General features: G+C 36.4%; 1 protein-coding gene across 2 annotated transcripts in view; it reads right to left on the bottom strand.

The window, feature by feature from the left end:
• Positions 1 to 363: 363 nt before the first annotated feature.
• IFT88 (intraflagellar transport 88) overlaps positions 364 to 23,411 on the bottom strand; it is a 42,549-nt gene continuing 19,501 nt past the window's right edge. For both annotated transcript variants that reach the window (XM_084227217.1, XM_084227218.1), the window contains 8 exons: positions 22,350 to 22,500; positions 21,088 to 21,203; positions 18,205 to 18,257; positions 17,627 to 17,692; positions 15,810 to 15,916; positions 10,092 to 10,146; positions 1,578 to 1,673; positions 364 to 902 (listed from right to left, as the gene is read on the bottom strand). In XM_084227217.1, coding sequence (XP_084083343.1) covers positions 781 to 902; positions 1,578 to 1,673; positions 10,092 to 10,146; positions 15,810 to 15,916; positions 17,627 to 17,692; positions 18,205 to 18,257; positions 21,088 to 21,203; positions 22,350 to 22,500 — 766 coding nt within the window. In that variant the 3' untranslated portion in view covers positions 364 to 780. The remainder of the gene's footprint in view (positions 903 to 1,577; positions 1,674 to 10,091; positions 10,147 to 15,809; positions 15,917 to 17,626; positions 17,693 to 18,204; positions 18,258 to 21,087; positions 21,204 to 22,349; positions 22,501 to 23,411) is intronic.

The following is a 23,411-nucleotide window of genomic DNA, read 5'->3' on the forward strand; positions in this document are numbered from 1 at the left end:
TGGTGATTTCTGTAACTAACTTTGCCCATACTCAGCTTAGGCTGTGGAAAACTACCACTGTGTGGTCAGTGCCACACTCTCCAACATAAGAACCAAAAGCTGCAATCTAATTAGCAATTCTGAACAAACTAGGCTGAAATCCTGACAACTCTGACCACTCAAAAAAACCCCAAAAAACCAAAAAACAAAAAACCAAAAAAAACCCAAAAAAAAACCCCACAGACATTTTGCTGAGAAACTGCAAAATGGTCCTAGTTCATCTAAGAGTAGGTTAAAATGCTTTCTTTGGTATCAGTGCAAAATGATTTGCTGAATTGGGACCTTAAGGAAGACCAAGGTCATACTCTGCATTTTCAGGTCAGTTCACAGCACTTAAATAAATTCTTTGGACAGCTTTGGATGGAGGATACAAGATTTTCAACCTTACAAGCGTTGCTTTGAGGTATTCTGCATTGAAAGATGAAGTTTTAGAGGCTTTTCTGTTTAATATTTTCATTGTATGTATCTCTGAAAGCAAAAGCTTTACACATTTGATACAGCTTGCAATGCATTTGATTACTTGTGTAGATCTTATGCATGAGAAAAAAACCCTCACCATTATTTTTTTAATCAATCACAGAAGACACTGCAATTACAAATCCAAGTTTTTAACATAAGGTACCACATGTTCAAAGTATTTAATGAATAGTTTATAAAAATCCACTACAAAATCATTATGAATGAAAAGTTTTTCAGCTAAAACTTTTACAAGGATTAAAAAATTGATGAGTGGCCCATATGCTATTCTGGAAGCAGATCCTCTCCTAGTTCTTCATCAGCAAAATCATCTTCCTCCGTTCTTTTTCTTGCTGCTGTTTTTGGTCTTTCTGGTTGTGGGCCAAGTGGATCTGCGTAGGAGGCATCTAGGGTTTAAATAAATACATGTGAAACAGTTACAGATTATTTTAGCTTTAACTTTTGCTGGTTTTAAACATACAGAATCAAATACAAGATTAGGAGTTAGCACTACACATCTGTGTGTTTGAAATGCAGACCAGAAAGAGCATATGAATGCCGAAGGAGAACAAAGCACTGCATTCAGGAACTGAGGCAGGGCATAAAAGCAAAGTTCCAGAGTTCTACTCATGGAAGCCTCTTGGTGTTTTTTCTAATAAATTTCTCTCATTATACTACAGCAAGAAAAAGACTTTGGAAACGTGCAAGGAACAGCAAGACTGATTACTTGTTTGAGAAACGGCATTTTAGGAAGTACCACATTCCACATGAATCTGGGTTTTTAAACCCCTCAGAAAATTCAGTCTTATTGAAGAACCTATGACGGCAGAACGGCAAGAACTTACTTGACACAGCAGATAGATATTGAAAGTAGTATTAACATGGGCCACATTTTTTAATATTTAGAATTACTTTATAGTGAGCTCTGAACAATGAAGCAAAAGCCTAATTTGCATGGGAAAACGTTTCCCCAATTATCTAATTTCACATACTCTTCCAACAACTTTTATTTTTTCCTCTCTTCTTATTTTTCTTCTCCCTGAGAACCATAAAATTTAAAAAGGTATAAGATGTCCACTTGCCTATTTCTTTACTGCTGCTACCTTCATAGGGTTCACTTGTTCCAGGCAGAAATTTTAGTTTGGCACTCAGTCTTTCCCCTTTGGTACCACCACTATCTGGGGAAAAGAAAAAAAAAAAGACAACACGCTGTTATGTTCTGTGAAACCACGATACAAGAATAACATCAATTCAGCTACTACTATCTGTCAAACTGGACTTGGATGAAACCATCTTTTCATGACAGACACAGTACTCATTTGTAATAGTGGTCTTTAAAACACAGTGGACACTGTGTCCACACGTGTGTGTTAACATTTTTAAAAAATATATACAGCCTTATGACTTTGGAGTAAACACATTAAAATATTTCTGCTTCGAATGCTGACATTTCAGTTGCTTATAAATCACAGTCACATAAAATAAGCATGATAAATATAAACCCTGTCACAATGTACACTGGACATTTCCTATGTTTGTATGCCTACTAACATATCAATGTGATCCACCTGCTCAGTACTGTCAAGGTTAAATACAGCACTTAAGTTTGCTTTTAATTAGAAGAGCGTATTTGCCATGTGCTGTCTGCGTGGCAGGCAGGCTCAGTCCATGTGTACAGACCATGCTGGCCCTGCAGCTCGCTGTAAACACTGTGCTGGCAGCTCAGTTTGCAGCAGGGCCCCAAGGAATGTGTCGGCTCCAAGGGCTGCCTCCAGCCCGGACAACATCAGATTAACATTCTCCTGCCACAGCAGTATTCCAGACACTTTAAATATTCTCTTCACCTCTGAATCTCTTTTTCACACTCATGCCAAGCTTTCAATCTCATCTGCTACAAGAAATTTTTATGCAATATTTTTTCTCCTGGGAGAAAACATTTTGAGTTTGACTTGGTATATTTACAAGGCAGGATGTGCAGTCAAATAGAGACATGTTCATTTACAACGCCAAACAATGCGGGTATTAAAAGTCTTCCATCGTAAGGAGGAAAAATGGGTTTCATTCAGCAAACATTAATTACAAAGTCTGGACTTGGCAACATATTTCCATTGTCTTACTTACTACAAATGTTATTTTAATAGATATTGTTATAATTAAAAGAAACCTCCCCCCTCCCCCCCCCGCAAAGTCTACAAAGATGACAAACGTTTACCTTTCTATAAATACTACCACAGACTTCTGTTTGCTCAACCCTAAACTGGAAGATGTCTCTGCTCCAAGAAAGATCTAATATATGCAGCAACATGTCAAACAGTTAATAAGTTCACAAGGCACATATTACAGTTGAAATTTCAAAGCAAGGAATACGTATTTTAATGTACATCAGCTTCCCTTGGACCAATTCTCACTGACAGGTCTCATGAAAGAAGTAACATTTGAAGAATTTGAAGAAATGGGGAGAAAACAATGGGTTTTCCTGAAGAGAAACTCAACTAAAGGGCAGTGAAATTACAAAAGGGCCTCCCCTTGATTTGAGTGGGCTCTGGACAGGCCTATGCAACAAGGAGGTGAGAGCTGGCCTTCAGAAATGGCATGGATGAAAATGTTTTGAGGAAAATACAAATAATCAATGAGAAAAAGAGTAGGATAGAAGTAGGCACAGTCTTGCATAATGGAAGCCAAGTAATTTTTAAGATGATAAATAAAGTTGTAAGGAGCAGTAAAGAGATGCAAAAACTGGAACAATAGAGCAGACTACACTAGGGGAAGACTGAACTGGTTGAAGAAACTCCATAGGTTTAATTGGATGGTCCCAGAAAGGAAGACCAGCATGTAATGAAAAGAGGAGGAAAATGGCATAACAAATTTTTTCAGCTGTGAAGGAGGAAAACACATGGGTGCTAGCAATGCTACCAGAGGAAGGTGAAAGACTTTATATTAAGTGAAAGAAGGAAGAAAAAGATGGTAGACAAACCAAACTGGTGGGATTAACACTAATTACCTGCACATCTTACTGATCTAAAAAAATACAATTGAAAACAGAGGCTTCTTTAGATGTTCTAGGATCCTTTAGTGTTACTAGGTACACTTAAAAGTAACCTAATGAAAACCTTTTCTCAGGTAGACCAGCAAAGCAACACTGCTCACCTTACTTCTGTATGAGCATTATATCCAGCAAGAGTGAAGGGAAACAACTCCTCTTTTTAGTTCTTCACATTTATTTTAGATTAGGCTAATATGCAAAACCACATCAAGTCTCTGTGGACTGCAGTATGCTCTGAGCATACCCGAAGATGAGGAAGAGGAGCACCTTTCATTTTAAAGTGCACCCAGAAAAAAATAAGAGGTGCTTGACACCATCTGCATTACATGGAGACGTCAGACAGCAGCTCAGGAAGCGAGAACTCTGGCTCAATGCTTTCTTTCACCTGAGGGAGTTCAAAGCCACAGCTCCACCTTTCAGAAGGAATGCCCTAGCTGTTAAGCCATTTGGGGTAAGCTTTTCTTGACACTCTTGCCATGGGATACAGGATTTGGCTGCCAATATAGCAGCTATTAAAAATTCTGTTGACCATATAACATGATCTGCCAGAAGTCTAAATATCATCTTGAAATCACTTTTTGTAGTTCTGTTTGGAGAATCATCTACATGTTTTTATTTAGTATACATTCACACATAATTTGGAAATATTAAAGAATACAAGCTTGCAATATAGACTTCAGGATTCTGGTATCCTACAGCAAAGAAAACTTCAGGGAAGGAGTTGTTTTTAAAGCATTTTTTCCACAGACAGACATACTTTTGGAGGCAAATTTTACAATTTCTACTCATTGTTCCCTGCTGCACACAGCCCATCTAGGAAAAAGATTTTATATACATTTTGAATGATGGGAATGAAATTAACTTTCACTAAAGTAATACACAGAAGAAAACAAGATAAGAAGATAACAGCGTGACTCCGGATGAAAAGCTTTATTTGTAATTTTTCTCTACTAAGAGCACAGCTTTGAGTATTAGCATCTGTCTGATTGTACCTACAACCAGAGGACTACAGGTAGATATTTCTGAAACTGCAAATTAATTTTCTCGCTATTACTGTATTAACTGTACAAACACCTGCACTTAATTCAAAGTAGCTTTTGAATAATGGAAGACCAGTGCTGAACTAAATCGCTCTGTATCTAAGGAAACCTTCAGTGCAATGAATATCCAGTCCTTATTTATTAACTTATTTATTAACTTTTATTAAGTAAGTTATTACTGTAGTTCATGCAGGTCCATCCCCACTGTACTAATTTTGGGGTGACAATGTGCATACCTACACATGAACTGACTGCAGGAACACAGCTCCAGATTTCAGTTGAAAAAGCAACAGGAACCAATTAAACAGAGCTGGTCAATATAAAATCTGATTTATAAACACATTTACTCTGTAAAATCATAATACTTGAGATCTGGATTATCATGCTGACATTACCCTCCCCTCACAGTCTGTGTTAAACAGCCTTAGCTGAGCACTATACATACAAAGACATAAATAACACACTCTGCATGCTGATATCTTTTACAGTTCATTCCTTCCTCTCATCTGTTTAAAAGTCATGGCCACATGATTATATTTAGGATGTTTAAATTGTTCTATTAGAATTGTTTCATTCATTTAGAGTTGTTCAATGTTTTACAAAAACTGATTTGAACTAATTCCTTCACATAGAATTTGGATGGGAGTTAAAAAGAATCAAAATATAAAACCTAACTTTAAAAAAATGACCGATTTTATATGGCAGAACAATGAATAATACAACATACTGCAAAAATAATCCTATTTTGTAATTGTCCTATTTTAAGTAGTGATACCTAGCAAAAAAGATTGTCAACCTTTTTATGTGTTCCTGTGTCACATCATACCTGTGTGTACTTCAAGCCAAAAAATCCACTGTATTTGTATTTATTTTTTAGAGGAATCTAACTAGTTGCAATTACAGTGATGACCCTATTGCATTGGAAATTCCTCCAGTACCACAAAGAATGTAAATTAGAATTTTTAGTACTATTTTACTCATCAATAAAATCAAAGGGTAAGATTGTTTGGTAATCTACCTCCTCTGTAAATTGTTTATGTAACAAAGAGCGCAGGGGGCTAACTCTCCACTAAATCCGGAATGTCTTTTAAGTGCAACTCTGTGTATCTTTCATATTTGGGATAAAGAATGGGCATTGGTTTGACCAAAGAGAAGAGTAAGTTCAGTGCAGAAGGGAGAAAAATATATTAAAGCTATGAAACAGCATGGGAAGTAGATGCAATTTATAACTTTGCCACTGTTCATTTTGATTTGAAATTCTGTTGGATGAAAATTGTTTGTGGTGCGTGAGTTCAGAGCAGAAAATAGATTAAAATGTTATCTTCATTTCAACAGATTTTCCCTTCTCCATTAATTAAGAAAACTTTTTTCTATTCTTCATACACAGCCAATGGAACCATCCCAAAATGACTTGTAATTAATGAGGCAGCAACAGGCACACAAGCCTAGCAAATATAAATGGTTGCCATGTCTTGGCTGCAGGGTAACAAGAAAATCTCATCTTTATCACAGTCAGGATTATATGGGATGCCTACAGCTCTAACATCTAAAACATACTTCCATAATAAATAAGGAGATTCCTTTGGGATGGTAAAGGGTGTTTGCATACGGGAAATCTTTGGGGATGGACAAACTGACACAGTCACCAGTGAAATGAAAAAGGGAAAAGACACCTAAATTATTCCCATGTGGTTTATTTTCCAAATCCATCCTGACAGGCCTAGGTAACAAGGAGAATGCAAAGTACTCAGCCTTTCATCTTCTGAATTCAACAGTGCTTCTTTGGGCTCCTGTCCGAGACTGCACGGCTCCTCTCATCCAGCACAAAACTCCCCATTCAGAGAGCTGGGCAAATGCAGAGACCAAGTAAACACTGCCACGGCAATGGACTCCTTAATGTCATACTTTGCATTATCTACACTTATAAAGGCATTATGCTATCAAACAGGAAAAATCCCTTATGGCAGTAAAAACCACAGTGAACTGCTAAGTTCTGGATATTACAATCATGTATCTGCAAAACACAAAAAAGTGAGTATGAAAACAAGAAAAGAATATTGGAGAGAAAATCTTTGAGAACTGCCTTAACTCAGACATTACTGTTAGCTCCCTTCAAGGTTTCATGGTACTGTGGTTTGGGGTTTTTTTCTTCTTCTTAAAATTAAAAATAATAATTTCAATAGGACTGTATCAATGTCATTTGCTTCCAACATAACCCAAGTAAGACTGAAAACCATAAATCTGATAATTATGGGGAGAAGAAAACTTCTGTTTTTACAGTGAGTGACAAATGTGTTCAGTTTTTGGTAGGGATTTTAGATTTAATGCTTATCTCTCTCTCAAGACAAGAGCAGACTTTAACTGACATTGATACAGATGTCAGTTTTCTTGATCTCTCTGTTCCATTCTGTCTACCATTCATGCACACACCAATTATATTGCTGAAACTCTGCTGTGGTGCATCTCACCCACCTTTCTATTTTAATTTATATTGGCAAAGTACTGAATGCCCTATGAAGTACAAACCTTGCTGGCTTAGTTCTCTTTCTTCTTAGCTTCCTCTTTAAAAGCAATTTTAGATCATATTTCCTAGAACAAGGAAACCTGAATTATTAATACTCTTAATATAAATAACTATATGGGGACAAAATACTTGGGGGGAAAAATCTCCTATGAATGCTAACAAGTATGGGGACAGTGAGCTGCTAAGAGGAAAGAAAGAAAGGAAACAGGCATCATACCTAAAATATCTGGAATGCATAAGACTTCAGTTAGCTAGTAAGTACTTTAATTTAGCTAGTAAGTACTAAACTAAGGAGGATTCCATGCTTCACTGCGTTCAGTAATGATGGCAAATCCCTCATATAGTATAGGAAAATGACCCCTTTTGGTCTTGGCAATCCCACTGGAAAAGACTAACCTTAAAATGTATACACTTTTTTTTTTTCTCTCCTTTTGAAGTCATTAATTTATCAAAAGCATACTAATATTATGAAATAAAATAACCTGTGTTTATATTTCATACGTATCTTCACACAGGCCATGCACACAAATTATGAAACTCCAAATTACAGCTCATAACCCAGGTGAACAAAGCCAATCTTTGGACAAAATAAAATGTTTGGGTGTTCAGGTTTCTATTAGTCATCCTCAGTACAATGTGGACAAAATACCACACAGTCCTTAACATCTGATGCTGTGAGTGTCCAGTTTCTTCACTGATAAGGCTCCCTAGAGCCAACATTACCAGTTAAAATGTGCCCAGTGCCTTTGACTCATTCTAAAAATACATACAAGTAGTACAGCTCACCACAACTTTTAATTAAGAATCCCAGCAGAAAGTTAACTCTAGGCTCAGTACAGGACCCTCTTTGTACCTTTGCTTGTTTGCCAAGTCATTTCCAGAAAGGCTGGATCTCTGGCACTGAATTTGTATAATGAAGACTTCTCAAACATACTCTTACACAGACTTGTTCCCAAACAATGTTTTTTTCCACTCTTTCATATATTTGACATAATATCTTAAACTCAACAATCTAAGAATTACTGATAGGGCAAATTCTAGGTCAACACTTATCCTTCTTAACCTCTCATCCTCTTTCTAATGTTTTAAAATTAAAAATGGTTTTAAAATTAAAAAAAAAAAAAGCAAAAAAAAAGACCACTTTCCATAGATACTTGTGTCTTAAAAAGAAATAATGACAAACTGGTAGTTTGTGGGACTTACGTTGTCTTAGCATCCTTTCAGCATGAGCACTAGGTATACCTTCTTTTGCTAAATTACTCTCTCCCTCCTGAAACATGCCTATCTTTCATTAATGAGGGTGGGGATAATTACAAAATAGAGCTGGAAGAAAAGAGACCCTTTGTGCCATTTCCCTACACACCTGATGCAAAGTTTTGCACAACTGTAAATACCCTTGCCTGTTACCAATGCTGCTCTTCATTTCTACTTGCTGTATGCTGAAGTGGATTCCTCTTAATGACAAAGAACAGGGACCAATCCTGTCTCACAATGCTGTTTTGCTGGCACCTCCAGCTGGCAGCCCGATCACAGGGTTTATGTAACAAAGGAGGGCCCACAAACTCTCCGTCCTCTTCCACCCTGCTCTGTTACTTAAAAAAAGAATTACTTTGGCCTGAGGCCCAGAACAGGTAAAATTCAATCCTAGGTGAATGGTTGTTTCTTCCACACATCAAGAAATTATTTAAAAGCTTCTCTAGTGAAACTACTGAGCTGGAAAAGGAATGAGATCTCTCTCAAGCACCTAACACTCACTCTTAACCCTCGGAAAATCCAGGGAAGCAGTCTTCATAAATGTAACAGCATTCTAAGGTCATCTTCAGATTACATTAGTAATTGCCATGACTTTTCATGACCCTATAGAATTTGATAAGCATAGTAAAATACCTGCTATGTAGGTGGAGAAATAAGATTACCAAATAAGAAAGAAAACATCATAAAATATTCCTCTGTAAAAGGAAGGGAAGAGAGGCAAGAATTTACAGGGGATATCTTCTAATGAAACCCATTGATATCAAGATAAACCAAAAGCAGGATACAAAGAAATAATTTCCTTTTTGGGTTAAAATATGGGGTTTTGTTTGGTTGGTTTTTTGTTTGTTTTTTTTGGGTTTTTTTTTTTTTCAGGTGGCTGAAGTAGCCTAAAGTCTTCTAGTTTCCTTAGAGCAGCAGTGGGGGACTGTTAGATTTACATTACTAATTTCATGGATTTAATAATGCTAGGGAAAAATCATTAGCCCAGCAATATGCAACCTACTTAGTGCAGAAAAGACAATACAGGGCAGTTTCCTGATTTACAATGCAGGAGTTTTATATTTATGGAAATCAGATCTGCAAATCTACAGAAGCAGGGAGACTGAGTGGCCAGAGGAGAAACTTTCTTCGAGGGAAGACTCCAGAACTTCAGTACTGCTATACAGAGATAAGGGGAAAGATGAGCTCAAAGACAGTAAAGGGTATGTTATCCCTATTACAGAGTTGGCTGCACAGAACAATCTCTTCAACTTGTAACAAACATCTATCACAGCAGATTACACAGAGGCCACAAAATTCCTTTTCCTTCATGCTAAATAAAGAAACAATGAATTCCTATTTTCCATGGCTTATGTGTTCTGTTTTGTTTTAATAAATGATTCCTTTTAGTAAATATTCCAAAGTTAAAAATGTTCAAATACCAAGTTAATGGGATAAAACATTCATGTCCACAGCACTGGAAACAATCAGAAATTTAGCTTTAGGAATACAGTAAAGTCTGTATATAAAACATAAATGTGGGACCAAATCCATGCTACTGTACCAGTTGTGATTTCATACAGCAATGAGAAAATCAAAATGTATGAAACAAAATTTCTGAAGTACTTACATATTATTCAGTGCATATTTGTGTGCATTTCAGGATGAAAGGAGGCTTTAAAAACACTTCCAGAAAATCTGTTTTCTTCAGGATCCTGTCAAAACTGATATTTAAGCAGAGGCCTTGACTACTTACCACCACTTCCCTCTTTGCGGCCACGTGCACTGCCCTCTCTGCCAGATTTAATGCGCTGCATGACAGTGGAAAAGGTTTGAAAATAACAGAACAAAAAAAAAAAAAAATTTAGTAATATATATTAGAGGAAATTACTGAAAATTAAACTCAGCTTGTTAATGAAACAGTAGAAGAATGATAAACTAGACTTACTACACTGTAACTACTAAAGCTTGTTTTTCAACACACAAAATTGTCCTTAAAATCAGGGTTAAATCCAATGTTTATATAAAACAAGAGTTCTATGAAATTCAAATAGAATATCTCAATAAATTATTTTTCTTCAGATAAAATTTATACAAGGAATGTGCCTAAAAATAGTTCAGATGTTCCATTGTAAAGTACAGCTGAAAAAACAGGCAACACAGCCCTCCTTGCATAAGTTCAAAGTAGCCTCTGCCTATTAACATCTTGTAAATCCCACAAGCATTTTATTATTGTAAAGACTCAAAAGGGAGAAGTGGGGAATCTATAAAAAGAACTATTCACCCTATGGATCTTGGGTTTTAAATTTTTGGCACAGAACTGTATTTCACAGCAAAATTTAATTTGCTGTTGAGTGTTAAATCCAAGATAAAGGTGAAGGTAAATACTTTAAAAGCTGTGTTTAAAAAGTCAGCTCTCTTGCACAGGGGAAGGTACCATAAACATCTCCCAGCTGTGTTTTTTTGAGTGTTATTTGAAAATTTTAACAGTTTATCAAAGCAATACTTTTGTATGACATGGCAGAGTTAGATCTTCTGGAAAAACACCAAATTTCTTATGCATACATCTTGTCAATTATAAGACAGGACACCTCGGTGAGGGACTTTTTGATAGGTAGGTACAAAAACTTGATGTTTAAAGCACTCAGCTATTAATAAAGTATCTCTGCATCTTACTTCAAAATATTAATTCAGGATCTGATTAAAACACACATCATGTCTTCCAATCAATTACTATAAATTTCTTCACTCATTTTTCACCAGAAAAATATCATGAAGTCTGGCAAAGTTGGAACGATACCAAAAAAGTGAAAGAATTTTCAAGATTCATGCCAACAGAAAAAGGAAGAACTCTTAAATCAAAACCCACAGGAGTCAGACAGGAAAGCATTGAGCCTAGTGTGAAACCAGGACTGGTCTTGGAGCAATTCAGTCTGGGACCAGAATTTCTCACACTTTTTTATTTGCTTTGGGAAATCCTCAAGCCTAAAATATGTTCTCTGAATTTTGGATTAAATATCCTTTTCACAGCCCAGTAAAGTAGCATATACCAATCCTTCAGGAAGTCTGTCCAGACTCTCCCAACTGTTGAATGACTGACAGCAAGTCTGACAGCAGCTCAGCTTCTGTCTACCCAAGGGAAGCAGTCCCTATGTGATAGTGCCCTCTTGGCATTTACACCCTAGGACCTTCCTCCCAAAATATAACATAAGAACTACAGTTTAAACATATGATTACTCTTGTAAAATTCCAAGGGAGTAGTTTTTAAGTAATTCCACACTAAAAGCAGACATTCAAAATAGGTTTCCACCCCAAAAATGCCTATTTCTCCCATGACTGCAAAAGACATTTAGGATGGTTAGCCCAGATGTGGATGCCTGAAGGAAAAGTAAGTAAGGCCCCTCCAGCATTTGCACCTCTCATCACTGCTTCTCACCACACCCCGTTCTCAGTCATTAAGCTCACTGAACGGAAATAAATAGTAATGTGTGTACACAGCAGTGCCAAGGAGGCTCTGTGAACTTTTACACTATTACCTGTCTTTTTTAGAGTGAAACATGAAAAAGGAAGACTAATGCAGTAAAAAAACCCAATCAAACAAACAAAAACAAAAGAACCCAGCTCCCCTCCCACCCCCCCACCACCCCCAAACATTCCAACATATGAAGGTTGCAGTAAAAACTAAATGCTGTGAGAAGTAGGGAGAAAAATTTCTACAGGGAATGAACTCCACAGATGTTCCCAGATTCTTGGCTGGAAGTATTTAACAACTTGTCCATATTTGAGAACTGAGGGAAATAAGGACTACAGAATATTTATTTTGGTATAAACTCCATGTGGATATACTTATTCTGGAAAAACAATGCCAAAATAGAAAATTTTGATAAATTTCTACAGAAAGACAAAGTCTGTGAGCAGACTGTGAAATGCAGGTATACTACTCTAGCATTTTACCTATTTTGTCTTTACTGGGTGCAATTGAGAAGTCAAGGGTTAGTCTAAAATTTGGAGCAGGAATTGAACTGTATCTGGTACTGCTAACTGAAACCACCATTCCTATTGGAAACTTAGGGGGTGAAATATTAAAATTTGGTAATTTTAGAACTAGAAAGTATAGTTTATGACTGTGCGGTCATGGATGACAGGAGGAACTTAGGAAAAAACCCCTAATAATTTCCAAAGCCAGATGGCAGAGAGAAGACTAAAAATCACACATATACCCATCCCCAACCAAGAAACAAACAAAAAAACCTTCCCAAACCCAAAACTAGAGTATGGGAACCCATATGTAACATCAATAGCAAAAGAAGGAACTGCAGGGCTATTGTTTGCAAGACAGCACTGATGGAGAGATTGTCACAGAAAGATACTCCAGTACTAATGCAGGACAGCTGCATACTGAATCACAGTGTGTCCTGAAACATCTTTCCTTGGAGTCTTTGCTCCTTTACCAACTACAACAGTGCTCATTTTAAAAAAAACTCTGTCAGTGGGTTCCTTGGGAGCAGAAGTTGTTCCTGTCCTTTAGGAAGAACTTGGAAAATTTTTTAGAGTGTGGCAGAGGAGAAAGGCAGAATAAGGAGATTGGGAGCATGTCCCGCCAAAACAAAGAGCAGCAAGACGGAGCAGAAAGCAACTGATCAGACTTCAGAGGTTCTGAAGAGAGTATACTTGGAACCACAGGGGCAGAGTTTTGCTCCTATTCAGAGATACTCAGGCTGGAAACACTGGCCTGTCTGTAGGAATGAAATTGACAGAACTGACAAGAAACCTGTTGTATTTTTATTATTGGGTGTGGTTTTTAGGGGGCACAAAGGAAAGAGGCATGTTTGTCTGGGGTTTGTTTGGGTTTTTTAAACTTACTGCATTTCGTTTCATCTTCTTAAATGAAGACTGGTTTAGTTTAAATTACAATGCAATCAGGCTTATTCACAAGGCTGAATTTTTTTTTTTTCTTTTCTGGGTAACACACTAGAGGAAATACTTAAGCAGATCTATCTTAAAGCTTTGACTAATTAAAAGTGCCATCATAGACAACCTATCTGATCTACTCTACTCTGCCATCCTGAGATTCCAGAGTTGTGTGTCCAGTTGTGAAGCATCTAGTGTAAGGACATGGCCCTGTTGGAGAGGGCCCAGAGGAGGGCCATGAAGATGAAAAGAGAGCTGAAGCACTTCTCCAGTGAAGACAGGCTGGGAGGGTTGAAGTTGTTCAGCCTGGAGAAGAGAAGACTCTGGGGAAATGTTGCAGCCTTTCAACACATAAAGGAGTCTTAAAAGAAAGATGGAGACAGACTTTTTACTAAGGCCTGCGGTGACAGGACAAGGAATAATGGCTTTAAACTGAGAAAGGCTAGAGAAGGAGAAAAAAATACGTCGAGGATGTTGTGACACTGGAACAGGCTGCCCAGAGAAGCTGTGGATGACCATCCCTGGAAATGTTCAAAGTCAGATTTGATGGGGCTCTGAGCAAACTGATAATGGAAGGTGTCCCTGCCCACAGCAGCAGGTTGAAACTAGATAATCTTTAAATCTTCCTTTCAACATAAACCATTCAGTGATCCTGCTTTGCAAGGTTAGTGTTGAGACAGGAGAGAGTCGACACATTCTCTTAAACAGGACTACTGAAATGCAAGACACAGAGGGAGCTTTCCACATCAGAGCTGAATTATGGTCACTATTAAAGCCTGAGCAGTCTAAACCAAGTGTGCAATAACTTGTGCAACCACGAGTATGTGTTGGAGCCCACTGATACTTCTGTCATTCAGGTATGACTTGATGAATTCCCTTAATACAAAGAAGTCAGAATGAAAAAAAAATCCATACTTTAAACATAATTTTTATGTTAGTAAAATCTTAAGTTACTTAGAGCATTTAAACTTTTAAATATTCCATCTATCAGTAGCTTTTTCCTCACCAGAAAGTAATGTATTTGGGAAAGCTCTTGCTTCCCATATGAAAAAAACAGAAAAAGACATGACAATTTTTTGGGTTTTTAAAATTGTATTCAAATACTAACTTTCTTAAAGAAAAAAAGGTGTTTTCTTTAAATTCCTTGACATTGCCCATCTACAATTAACGCCTTCAGTGTAGAAAAAAGCCCAGAATTACATACAAAGAAATGGCCTTTCTTCTCCAGGGACCTCTCTCTCTCTAATCAACTATAAAATAAACCAGTTTTAACTGGTTTTGTTGGTGAGCTTTCTCAAGTAAAGCACTGAGGTATTGAGAGCTACTGCAACAAACTTCGTGTATCACTGACACTGAAGTGATCAGAAACCAAGCAAAGGCTGTTTAACACACTTCAGTGAATCTCTTAGTTGTGAGTTCTGCCGAATAGGAACATTATACCTGGTCATCTGTTTTGCTTACTGATACAATTATGTGAAGACATGGAGGAATATCAATCCCACTACAGCTGTGTACTGCTTTCTTTTGTCCATTTTCCCAAGTGCTTTGAATTTTACAGTTACTGAAAACCCAGTCAGTACACTTCAGCTAGCCCCTCAAAGCGTGGTTGTAGCATGAAGCTGCAATCCTTCAGTCACTGTTTCCCCTTGTGAGTTTGATTTTTAAAGTGTCCTCTTGTTCACATGCATACTCAGGCTCCCTGGAACTTAAGCAGAAATAGGCAAGGATGCATGTGCACATGATCTGTCATCAAAAAAAGGGACCAATAAGTGTCATTAAGAGCAGAGTAAATTAGTTAATACTTAATGTATCCTAATGTGACTACATAGCTTTGAGGCAATTCCCTAGATAGGCAAAGCAAGCTTGAATACTTTGCAGCTCAACAGCATGGATAATGCTTTTCAAACAAGCAGCTGTTTTTAATTTTAAAATCTTATTTTATCACCAGAATAGCAAGAAAACAATGCATGAGTGCACACACACACAAACGTGAGCTCACTCTTCTGAACAGAACACAAGTTATGATCTCATACCTTTCACAGTCTGTTACTTTTCCATGGAATTTTTTTTTTGTTTAAAAATTGGCACTCACATGAATAGTTTACTTTTACCTATATAATATGTTGATGCTGCAGTTCTGTATATAACAAAAAAGGAATTCTTCTACATGGACAAATTCTTAGGCTTCCCATCTCTCCCTGTAGTTGCATTATTACTTGGCTCATAAATACACTGAACTATTAAATAAAATCTGGCAAGTGAGTAGGAAAGACGACATTCCACAGACATTGAATTATGCGAGTGGCTCTGGCATTCCCTCATGTCCACATAGTCCATCTTTCACTAGTATTTAAAAATCACAGAAAATCTGGTGCTCAGAAACTATTCAGACAGATGTAAGACTGATCAGTAACTTAAAACTAAGCCTCCCAAACCCCCAAAATATCAGCCTCTGTAAACCAGGAAGTTAACAATGCATTTTGTCTTGAAGTATCATAAACAGTACTTTAGCTTTATCTACATCTGCAGCAATATTGTGTAATACACACAGAAACAAACTTACCTGCTCTCTGATTTCTTTTAATTTTTCTGCTTTCTTGAGCTTTGTTATATATTCCTGGACTTCTTTCAGCCCCATGTCTGTGCAGAGACGAACTAAAAATCTGAGGCCTAATTGGAAAGCAAAGCATTGTTAGAAAAAGACTTACAAGCAGCTCAAACTTCAAGTGCACCCTGACAGAACTGGACATGCAGAATGGCAAACAGTGCAAATAACTGCAAACGAGTGGACTCCAGTCCAGTATCATTACACAAGTTGTGATATTTTGCAACTAATTCAATATTTTCTCTGTGTCTTTATCCCTGAAGAGCACAAATACCATTGGTATATGTGGAAGGCAAAAGGCCTACTAACTATTTTGGCTCAGAACTCTTGACATTTGCAAAATATTTTGGATGCTAGAAAGCCTAGAAATGATACTACAATATTACTAAGGAGCTGCTATCAAGAGAATTTTGTTGAAAACAATTTTGCAAATGCCAAGTGAATCAAAATGTTTTTTTCCTCTGTCTGTGGTTGATTTTTAAAGAGTAATATTTATAGAATTAAGAAACCCCAACAAAGTTGACATAAAAATCAAATGTAACTGTATAACTGAACTAAAAGAAGGCCTAAAAAACATTCTCCTGAGACACTCTACCAAACTCTGATAACACTGTTGGTATTCCCATGTGTTTGTTAAAATTCCTTTTAAAGAACTGAAGCAGAAACAAGCAGGACATAATCCATTCTCTCCAGACTGCTTTCACAAACATGTTATTTCATTTTGTGCTAAGTTAGTTTTCTGCTGGTTTAGGAAGCCCATGCTCAGGGATGGATGAGGGAACCACCATTGTTTCAGCAGTAGAAAATTTAAATCAGTTAAACTGTCTTACCTAACTCCTAACTCCATTTGTGAAATTTGTAGAAACTATGTTCAGAAACATATTTGCATATTAAAAGGTTTACTAAATGCCCCTCTGAAATATGTGTGACCAAGACAAAACTGATATTTTGCCTATAACTTGAGTTATAGGCAGTATAAGTACTGAATTTCACTTGTACAAGAGAGGTGTGATTCCTTCTTAAAAAAGCAATAAATTTGTTAAAGCAGACGATACGATTTTAAAATAAAATACAATGACTGTTCTTCCCACACTGCATCTGAAAGCACAGACTTGTTGGCGACAACCTTGTATTTTGGAATTTGTGAGGCACGGTGTGGGATGGAAGAGAATGTTTACACAACCACTGACAACCCTTATTTTCTACAGGGCTTTTTTATTTAGAGTATAGGTGTAACTGATTTTGCAAAATGTCTTACTCTTCAAACTTGTGTTTCCCATAGTATAATTTGAAATCCTCTATAAATTTTCCAGAGACTGGGTGACCAGCTATAGTTAAAAACCCAGCAACAAAATCTCACCCTCAATATTTTTTCTGGAAACCCTGACTTTGATAAGACTTAACAATAAGATTTTCTCATATTTAGAAATTTACAGCAGGAATTTCAACTAACAGGAACTAGAAGTACAAATACATATATTTTTCATAAGAAAGATTAAATGAGTAACATAGTTATAAAATCTAGGACATATGTATGAGAAAGAACTTATCCAATGCAACTCAGTTCATTTTCATTGCTCTTCTTCAGCATTACCCTCATATTTCTTAAATCACCTGTCAGTGTTGTCACAAAAACCATGCAGCATTAGCATGAATAAAAATATTACTTAATGGAAGTATTTTTGTATGAAAAATATATCATATGATTACTAACACACCTATTCAATGTAACAAAGTTTCCTTTGATAGTTGCACCACCGAATGAGAAAACTTACATTCAACATTCTCTGGGAATTTTCTGTGAATGACTTTGTATTTCTCCAGAGCTTTCTGGTAGTTGCCTGCAAACAAAACAAACATCTCCTATCCACACATTCAAACATAAAAAAGAATATTTGATGAGAAATTGGAACACCTTAACATCAATTAATCTTTACAGTTAGAGTAAATTATTTCATATTGTAGGACCAAATTTAATAAGACCAAATGTAACATTCTTTATTAATGGATAGTAAAAATTAAAAGCATCTGAAAACAGTCCAAATTACTCTGTAAATAACAGAATTAATGAGGAGGAGGTTACTGATTTTTGGGGGGTTTTTTGACCTTCCTCTATGACACCATTGTTCCAGTGTCTCACCATCTCACAATGAAAAATTCCTCCCTTGTGCCCAGTGTAATTCTACTTTTATTCAGTTTAAAACTGTTGCTCCATGACCTGGAACTGCAGACCCCAGTCCGTCTCCATCCTTCCTATGAAACTCGCTCATTATTCTCCCAGCTGAACAACCTTAATGAATTACAAAAAAATGTTACAACCTGAAAGCAATACCAAAAAAGTTACAGAACTTACCACTTCTTCTGTAGCAACTGGCAACCATCAGCTGCCACTTCACTTGTGTTGGCCTGCATATAAATAAAACAAAATCATGTACACTGCCAAACAAAGACTGAGAAAAAAAACCTGCATAGCACTGGTAAAGACCTACTATTTACCTACTAATCAATTTTTCACCTAGCATGTTGCCTTCCCAGAAAGAATGTATCCTGCTCAGCTCACACATGGCTGCATCACACACCTGTTTCCAGGACTCCGTGTCACTCATTTTCAGTCCCATGTCAGAGCTTTTCTCAGGTTCACGATTCTGTGCCCAGACACAATTAGTAGACCTGACATGTGAACCACTAATCTTTGTCAGAGATACAGCAATGGGGGAGGAACAAAATGCTAAATTGTATTCTGAGGAGGTCCCATCACTAGGGTCCCACACATGCCCAAGGGATTCCTGCCAGGAAACACAGTCCCTACTCACAGCTTTGAACTCTGGCTCCTCCTCTGTGCTATCACCTTCATGTCCTACATGCTGCCTGTCCTTCTCTTTTTAGAACATAATGGTGACAGTATGGTCAGAGAAAATATTTGAGATGCTTGAGCATGTACAATAAAACTGTTGGATTCTTTCATCATTTTTACCAAGACAATTTGAAAATTAGGAAATTTTCATGTTAACAGTGTAAGCATCCTTCTCTAAGCCAAGGCACTTTGAACATATGGCTTACAATTGAATAGTAGAATATCCAAAAGGTACTGTAAGTTAACATTTTCAGAATAATTTTGTACTTATCCTCTTCAGTTTTCCTCTCTAATCATAGCACAGGCCATTTTTAACTCTAAGCAATCTGTTCACCTGGTAGTTGCCAAGCAAGTTCATGAAATACAAATGTTGCACCTTTTTAGTTTTAGCTGAATGTGTCTCCTGCAAGCAAAGGCAGCCAAACACACACCATAATAGAATCTATTACTCAGTTCAGTATGAAAACTCTAGAGAGAATAAATTGTCAGCAGCAAGTACTAACTACGCTAACTATCCTTTTATTAAGGATAGACTTCAGCATGCTAGGAAAAATAAAACAGTGCAAAACTGTTTCCCAATTCATTGTCTAACGTTATCTTAGAATGCAATTTAAAAAGTAGTTATTGTGATTAAAACACTGAATGCATTAAACAATTGTTGACAGTTAAAATAAGGATATAATCTTAAAATGCAACTTTATTTAAAGTTAGCAGCAATTTATATTTACATTCATATTTTAGCATATCTAGTCTCTATTTTTAGTACCAAATAAACAGCAAAATATTTATGCGCTGTTCTCTACAATTAAAAATCTCCTCCCACAGAGAAAATATTTTTCTGTATTACAGATAGATTACAAGTAACACTGAAGAATTTAATATGCCAATTCTTCATAAGTACTTTACAATCCACATACTTCATGCATGGAGTGACTGCAACATGAAGCACAAAATATTTAAATCTTTGCCAGAAGAAGATTGTGAAATAATTCCTCTTATTCTCAGCTGTTTCTTTCCAAATTTTCTAAGAAGGCTGTGAATGCCAGCATATGAAATCTCATAGCCTGACTAAAATGATTTTTTAAGGTGTCCAGTAATTGTAGGGGAAAAAATACTGGCAAATGTGTGAACTGGGATTTCTGTCAGCTTCTCCTGTGTATTTTTGTCTAAAGTACTTCTCTATTTCTTTATAAATAAGTCACCATTTGAGTGAAGTCTATTCTTCTCTAATTTTTTTTGTTTGTTTTTAATCCTTAATTAAACATTTGATTTTCTCATCTGTAATTAAGGTCTACTCTAACCCAAGCACCTCAAAGCCCGAGTTAGGATTTTTTACTGAACTTCTTACAACCTATATGCAGAATCATTTTTCCTTGAATTATACGGTATGAATTTTTTGTTCCCATGGTGTTTTGTACATACATGTCATTCAGATTCAAAACCAAAAAGAATATCAAATTTTAGATCATCACAAGAGAAGCCATAACAGAGTTTTGCATAATTTTTCATAGTTTTCCTAAAACACAAAATAAAGAAATTCACACTGATTGGGAGTGAATTTTAGTTCATCTATTAACACAAAAATCTTCATGAACCTATAGACATATATTTGTTTCCACATAAAAAGACTGTGTGCTATGTGTATTTTTAGAATTCTCTTTGAACTCAGGATTACAAATTTAAATTTGACCAAATTTTATTTATAAACTATTCTCTAGTAAGGTCCCTTTCTGAACTAAAATAAAATATATGGCCTATATACTTACTCAAGTGCATCATATTCTGCTAAAGAACAATTTCAGCAATTAAGTTGTTGAACTAAATTCAGTATAATTCAAATATCTTTATCAGGATCAGGAACAGTTTAGCCTGTCAATTTATTTTCACTGATTACTGGTAGTACAGCACTGCACATTTTTGCTTACTTATATGCCTTATTTGATGGAAGTAGAAGTCATGTGAAAAGAGGAAATGCAGTAAGATCAGCCAAAACATGCATTTATCTGAACCACCAGATCCTCACTGCATAATAAAACAACAGAAAAGAAATATTTCACATGAAGACACAGAGAAAGAGGTCTTGATGGCTTTGGAGAACTGTTCTCTACTTCATAGTTGTGTCTAATGGCAGATAATGGAGAAAAATAAGTTCTAACCCTCTGTTGGGTCCAATGGAGAACAGGATTTTATTTAACACTGAAAATGCACTGAAAGAGCAAAAACACGCTATAAATGAACAGAAAGTTGAGAAAATTAAAATATCACAAATATTCTTAACCCTCCTTGTTTATAGCATTAAAGTTATCCAGCTGATTTATCTCTAGGTATTCTGATGGATGTCTAATCAGAAATCTGAGTAGGCAGAAAATAATAACTACTTACAGGATAAGTGCTGCCCTTTCAAAGTACTCAATGGCTTTTTCACAGAACTGGGTGTCAATGTAATACGCTCCAAGCCACTCAATGACCTCAATGTTGGAAGGGAAATACCGGTATGACTGACAAAATAGGAAAGGTGAAAAACCACACAACTTTAGTGATAAACAACATCTTTATGTTGCTTCTGGAATATCTTACTCAAGTATTTAATTCTCCAGATGCCCAAAACATGCAATATAAATGAATGGAAGTAGTGTGCTACACTAAGTGATCCTGGTGGGGGGGGGAAAAAGGCATGCTAAGTTTTCTAATGGCAGAATGCTTTTTAGAAGTTACCCAAGATGAGTCTGTCACATTTTCCATCTAGCCTTATTTGAAATACTATTTTAAATAGCTTGTAACAGCAAAAACATTTACTGAAATCACATCTGTGTACTAATAACTTACCTAAAACATTAAACAATGCTAACTAATAAGTGTACAATTCCACATTCACATCGGTCTGCTGGAAAACTCACCCCAAAGCATCCCTTTCTGTACATAACTACAAGAATAGCATTTTCATCTTTTTAGAAATTCCCTCTGAAATAGGCAGCAAAATTATCATCAAGAACAACTCAACTGGTAATTCAGATTGCAACACAGATTTGGTCATCCTCACTTTGCACAGATAAAGAAAGAGAAAACTCAGATTGCACCAGACACTTCCTGTCTTGTTCTCATTTCCAACACAGAAGAACTTCTACAAACTATGGACAGTAGTACAGCTGGTTTGAAATGAAAGAGGCTGCCTATCTTTAAGCAACTGTGTATATATAACGTATAGCTATACTATTAAAATAGATATAAAAACTTCCAAGCATAAACAAAACAATCTATATGTATTCTCCATATTATACAGACACAGCTTTCAATCAACTCAGTCACATTACACACCTCTAAAATTACTTCTATTATATCCCAATTTTATTTTGTCCCAGGCTATATTTTAAATTAATATTATTACAGGTCAATGTAAACAATGACTGCATTAAAAAAAATTGAAATTCTGAGGCCAATATCCACATGGAAACATAGCCTATGTATTTCCTTAGGATTTGACTACAAAAATGAGATTTTGTTAACTCTCCCCCAGTATCCCTTTTTCATCCTCTTTTTGGATGACATTTTACAGGGTTTAAATTAATAAATTGTTATTTTGATATAGGAACCTATGGCAAATGTTTTTTTACTTAGAACAAAGTGCATTGAAAAAGCAAAATTACCTCACAGTAATAATGAAAAGCCTGGGATTTATCACCTTCAGCATCATATAAATTCCCTAGTTTTGAAAGTACATGTGGATCAGTTGGTACTACACCGATCAACTGCAGCAGCCACTCGATGGCTTGATTGGGATCTTCCATGATCTGGTATCTGAGTTTTCCTCAGTCAAGGACTGATGCCAATGGTAGTCTGATTTACTCAGAATCCCTACTACTTTACCTAATGCAATCCATCTGCTGAACACTACACCAGTCAGTGGGACATACAATGACTTTTTTTTCCACACTGTTTTTATAATTTCATTTGTATCAGAAATATTTTTCTTATGCTAGAAGAAGAAAAGTATTTAGAGACTTTGTCTGCTCTTTCACCTTAGAACCATGTTTGGGCACAGTTGTCCTCTCTCTCTCTCTGACACTAATCTTACTTTGACTTCCTCATTTTTGAGAATGAAGTGTGAGAGCCAGGCCATTTATTTGCAGCCTTTACAACCTGGCTAGTTTCTGTACTAGCAGCATTTTGTTCTAAAGTGACTAGGTAAAACTGCTATTCCCAAGAACAGCCTTTTGCCAGCAGAGGGGTTTTCTGCTGTATGTCTAAGGAGCACAGCCCAGAGAATTTTGGTCCAGAGAACAGCAGTTCTTGTACAGCAGTTTTGGCTGTAACTCAGCCTGCAGTGTGCTCTTCCCTCTTGAATGGCACAATGGCTCAGAGCTCCAGCAGTGTCAACTCGAGCTACCACCCAACCTGTTTTTTTAGTTTCTGGTCCATCCCACCTGACACTGAAGAAGCTTCTTGAGAACTGGTAGAAAGCAGTTTTACATAGCAGTGGAGCAGAGGAGCTCTTCCACAGATGGACACAGAGCTGTCAGGCCATTTATACTGCTGTAAAAGGGCTATACATGGAACAGAGATCAGAGCCCTTTCATATGTTTGGAGGTTACTTATTTTACTGACTAGAATATATTTTTATTACCTATACTATTCTTAAAAGTGTAGTACATCAGCAGGAATCTGTTCTGCTTTGGGGAGGATTTTATTACAGCTTGGACATCCTCAGA

This window comes from Fringilla coelebs, assembly GCF_963513975.1.
Source record: "Fringilla coelebs genome assembly, chromosome: 2".
Classification (NCBI taxonomy): domain Eukaryota; kingdom Metazoa; phylum Chordata; class Aves; order Passeriformes; family Fringillidae; genus Fringilla; species Fringilla coelebs.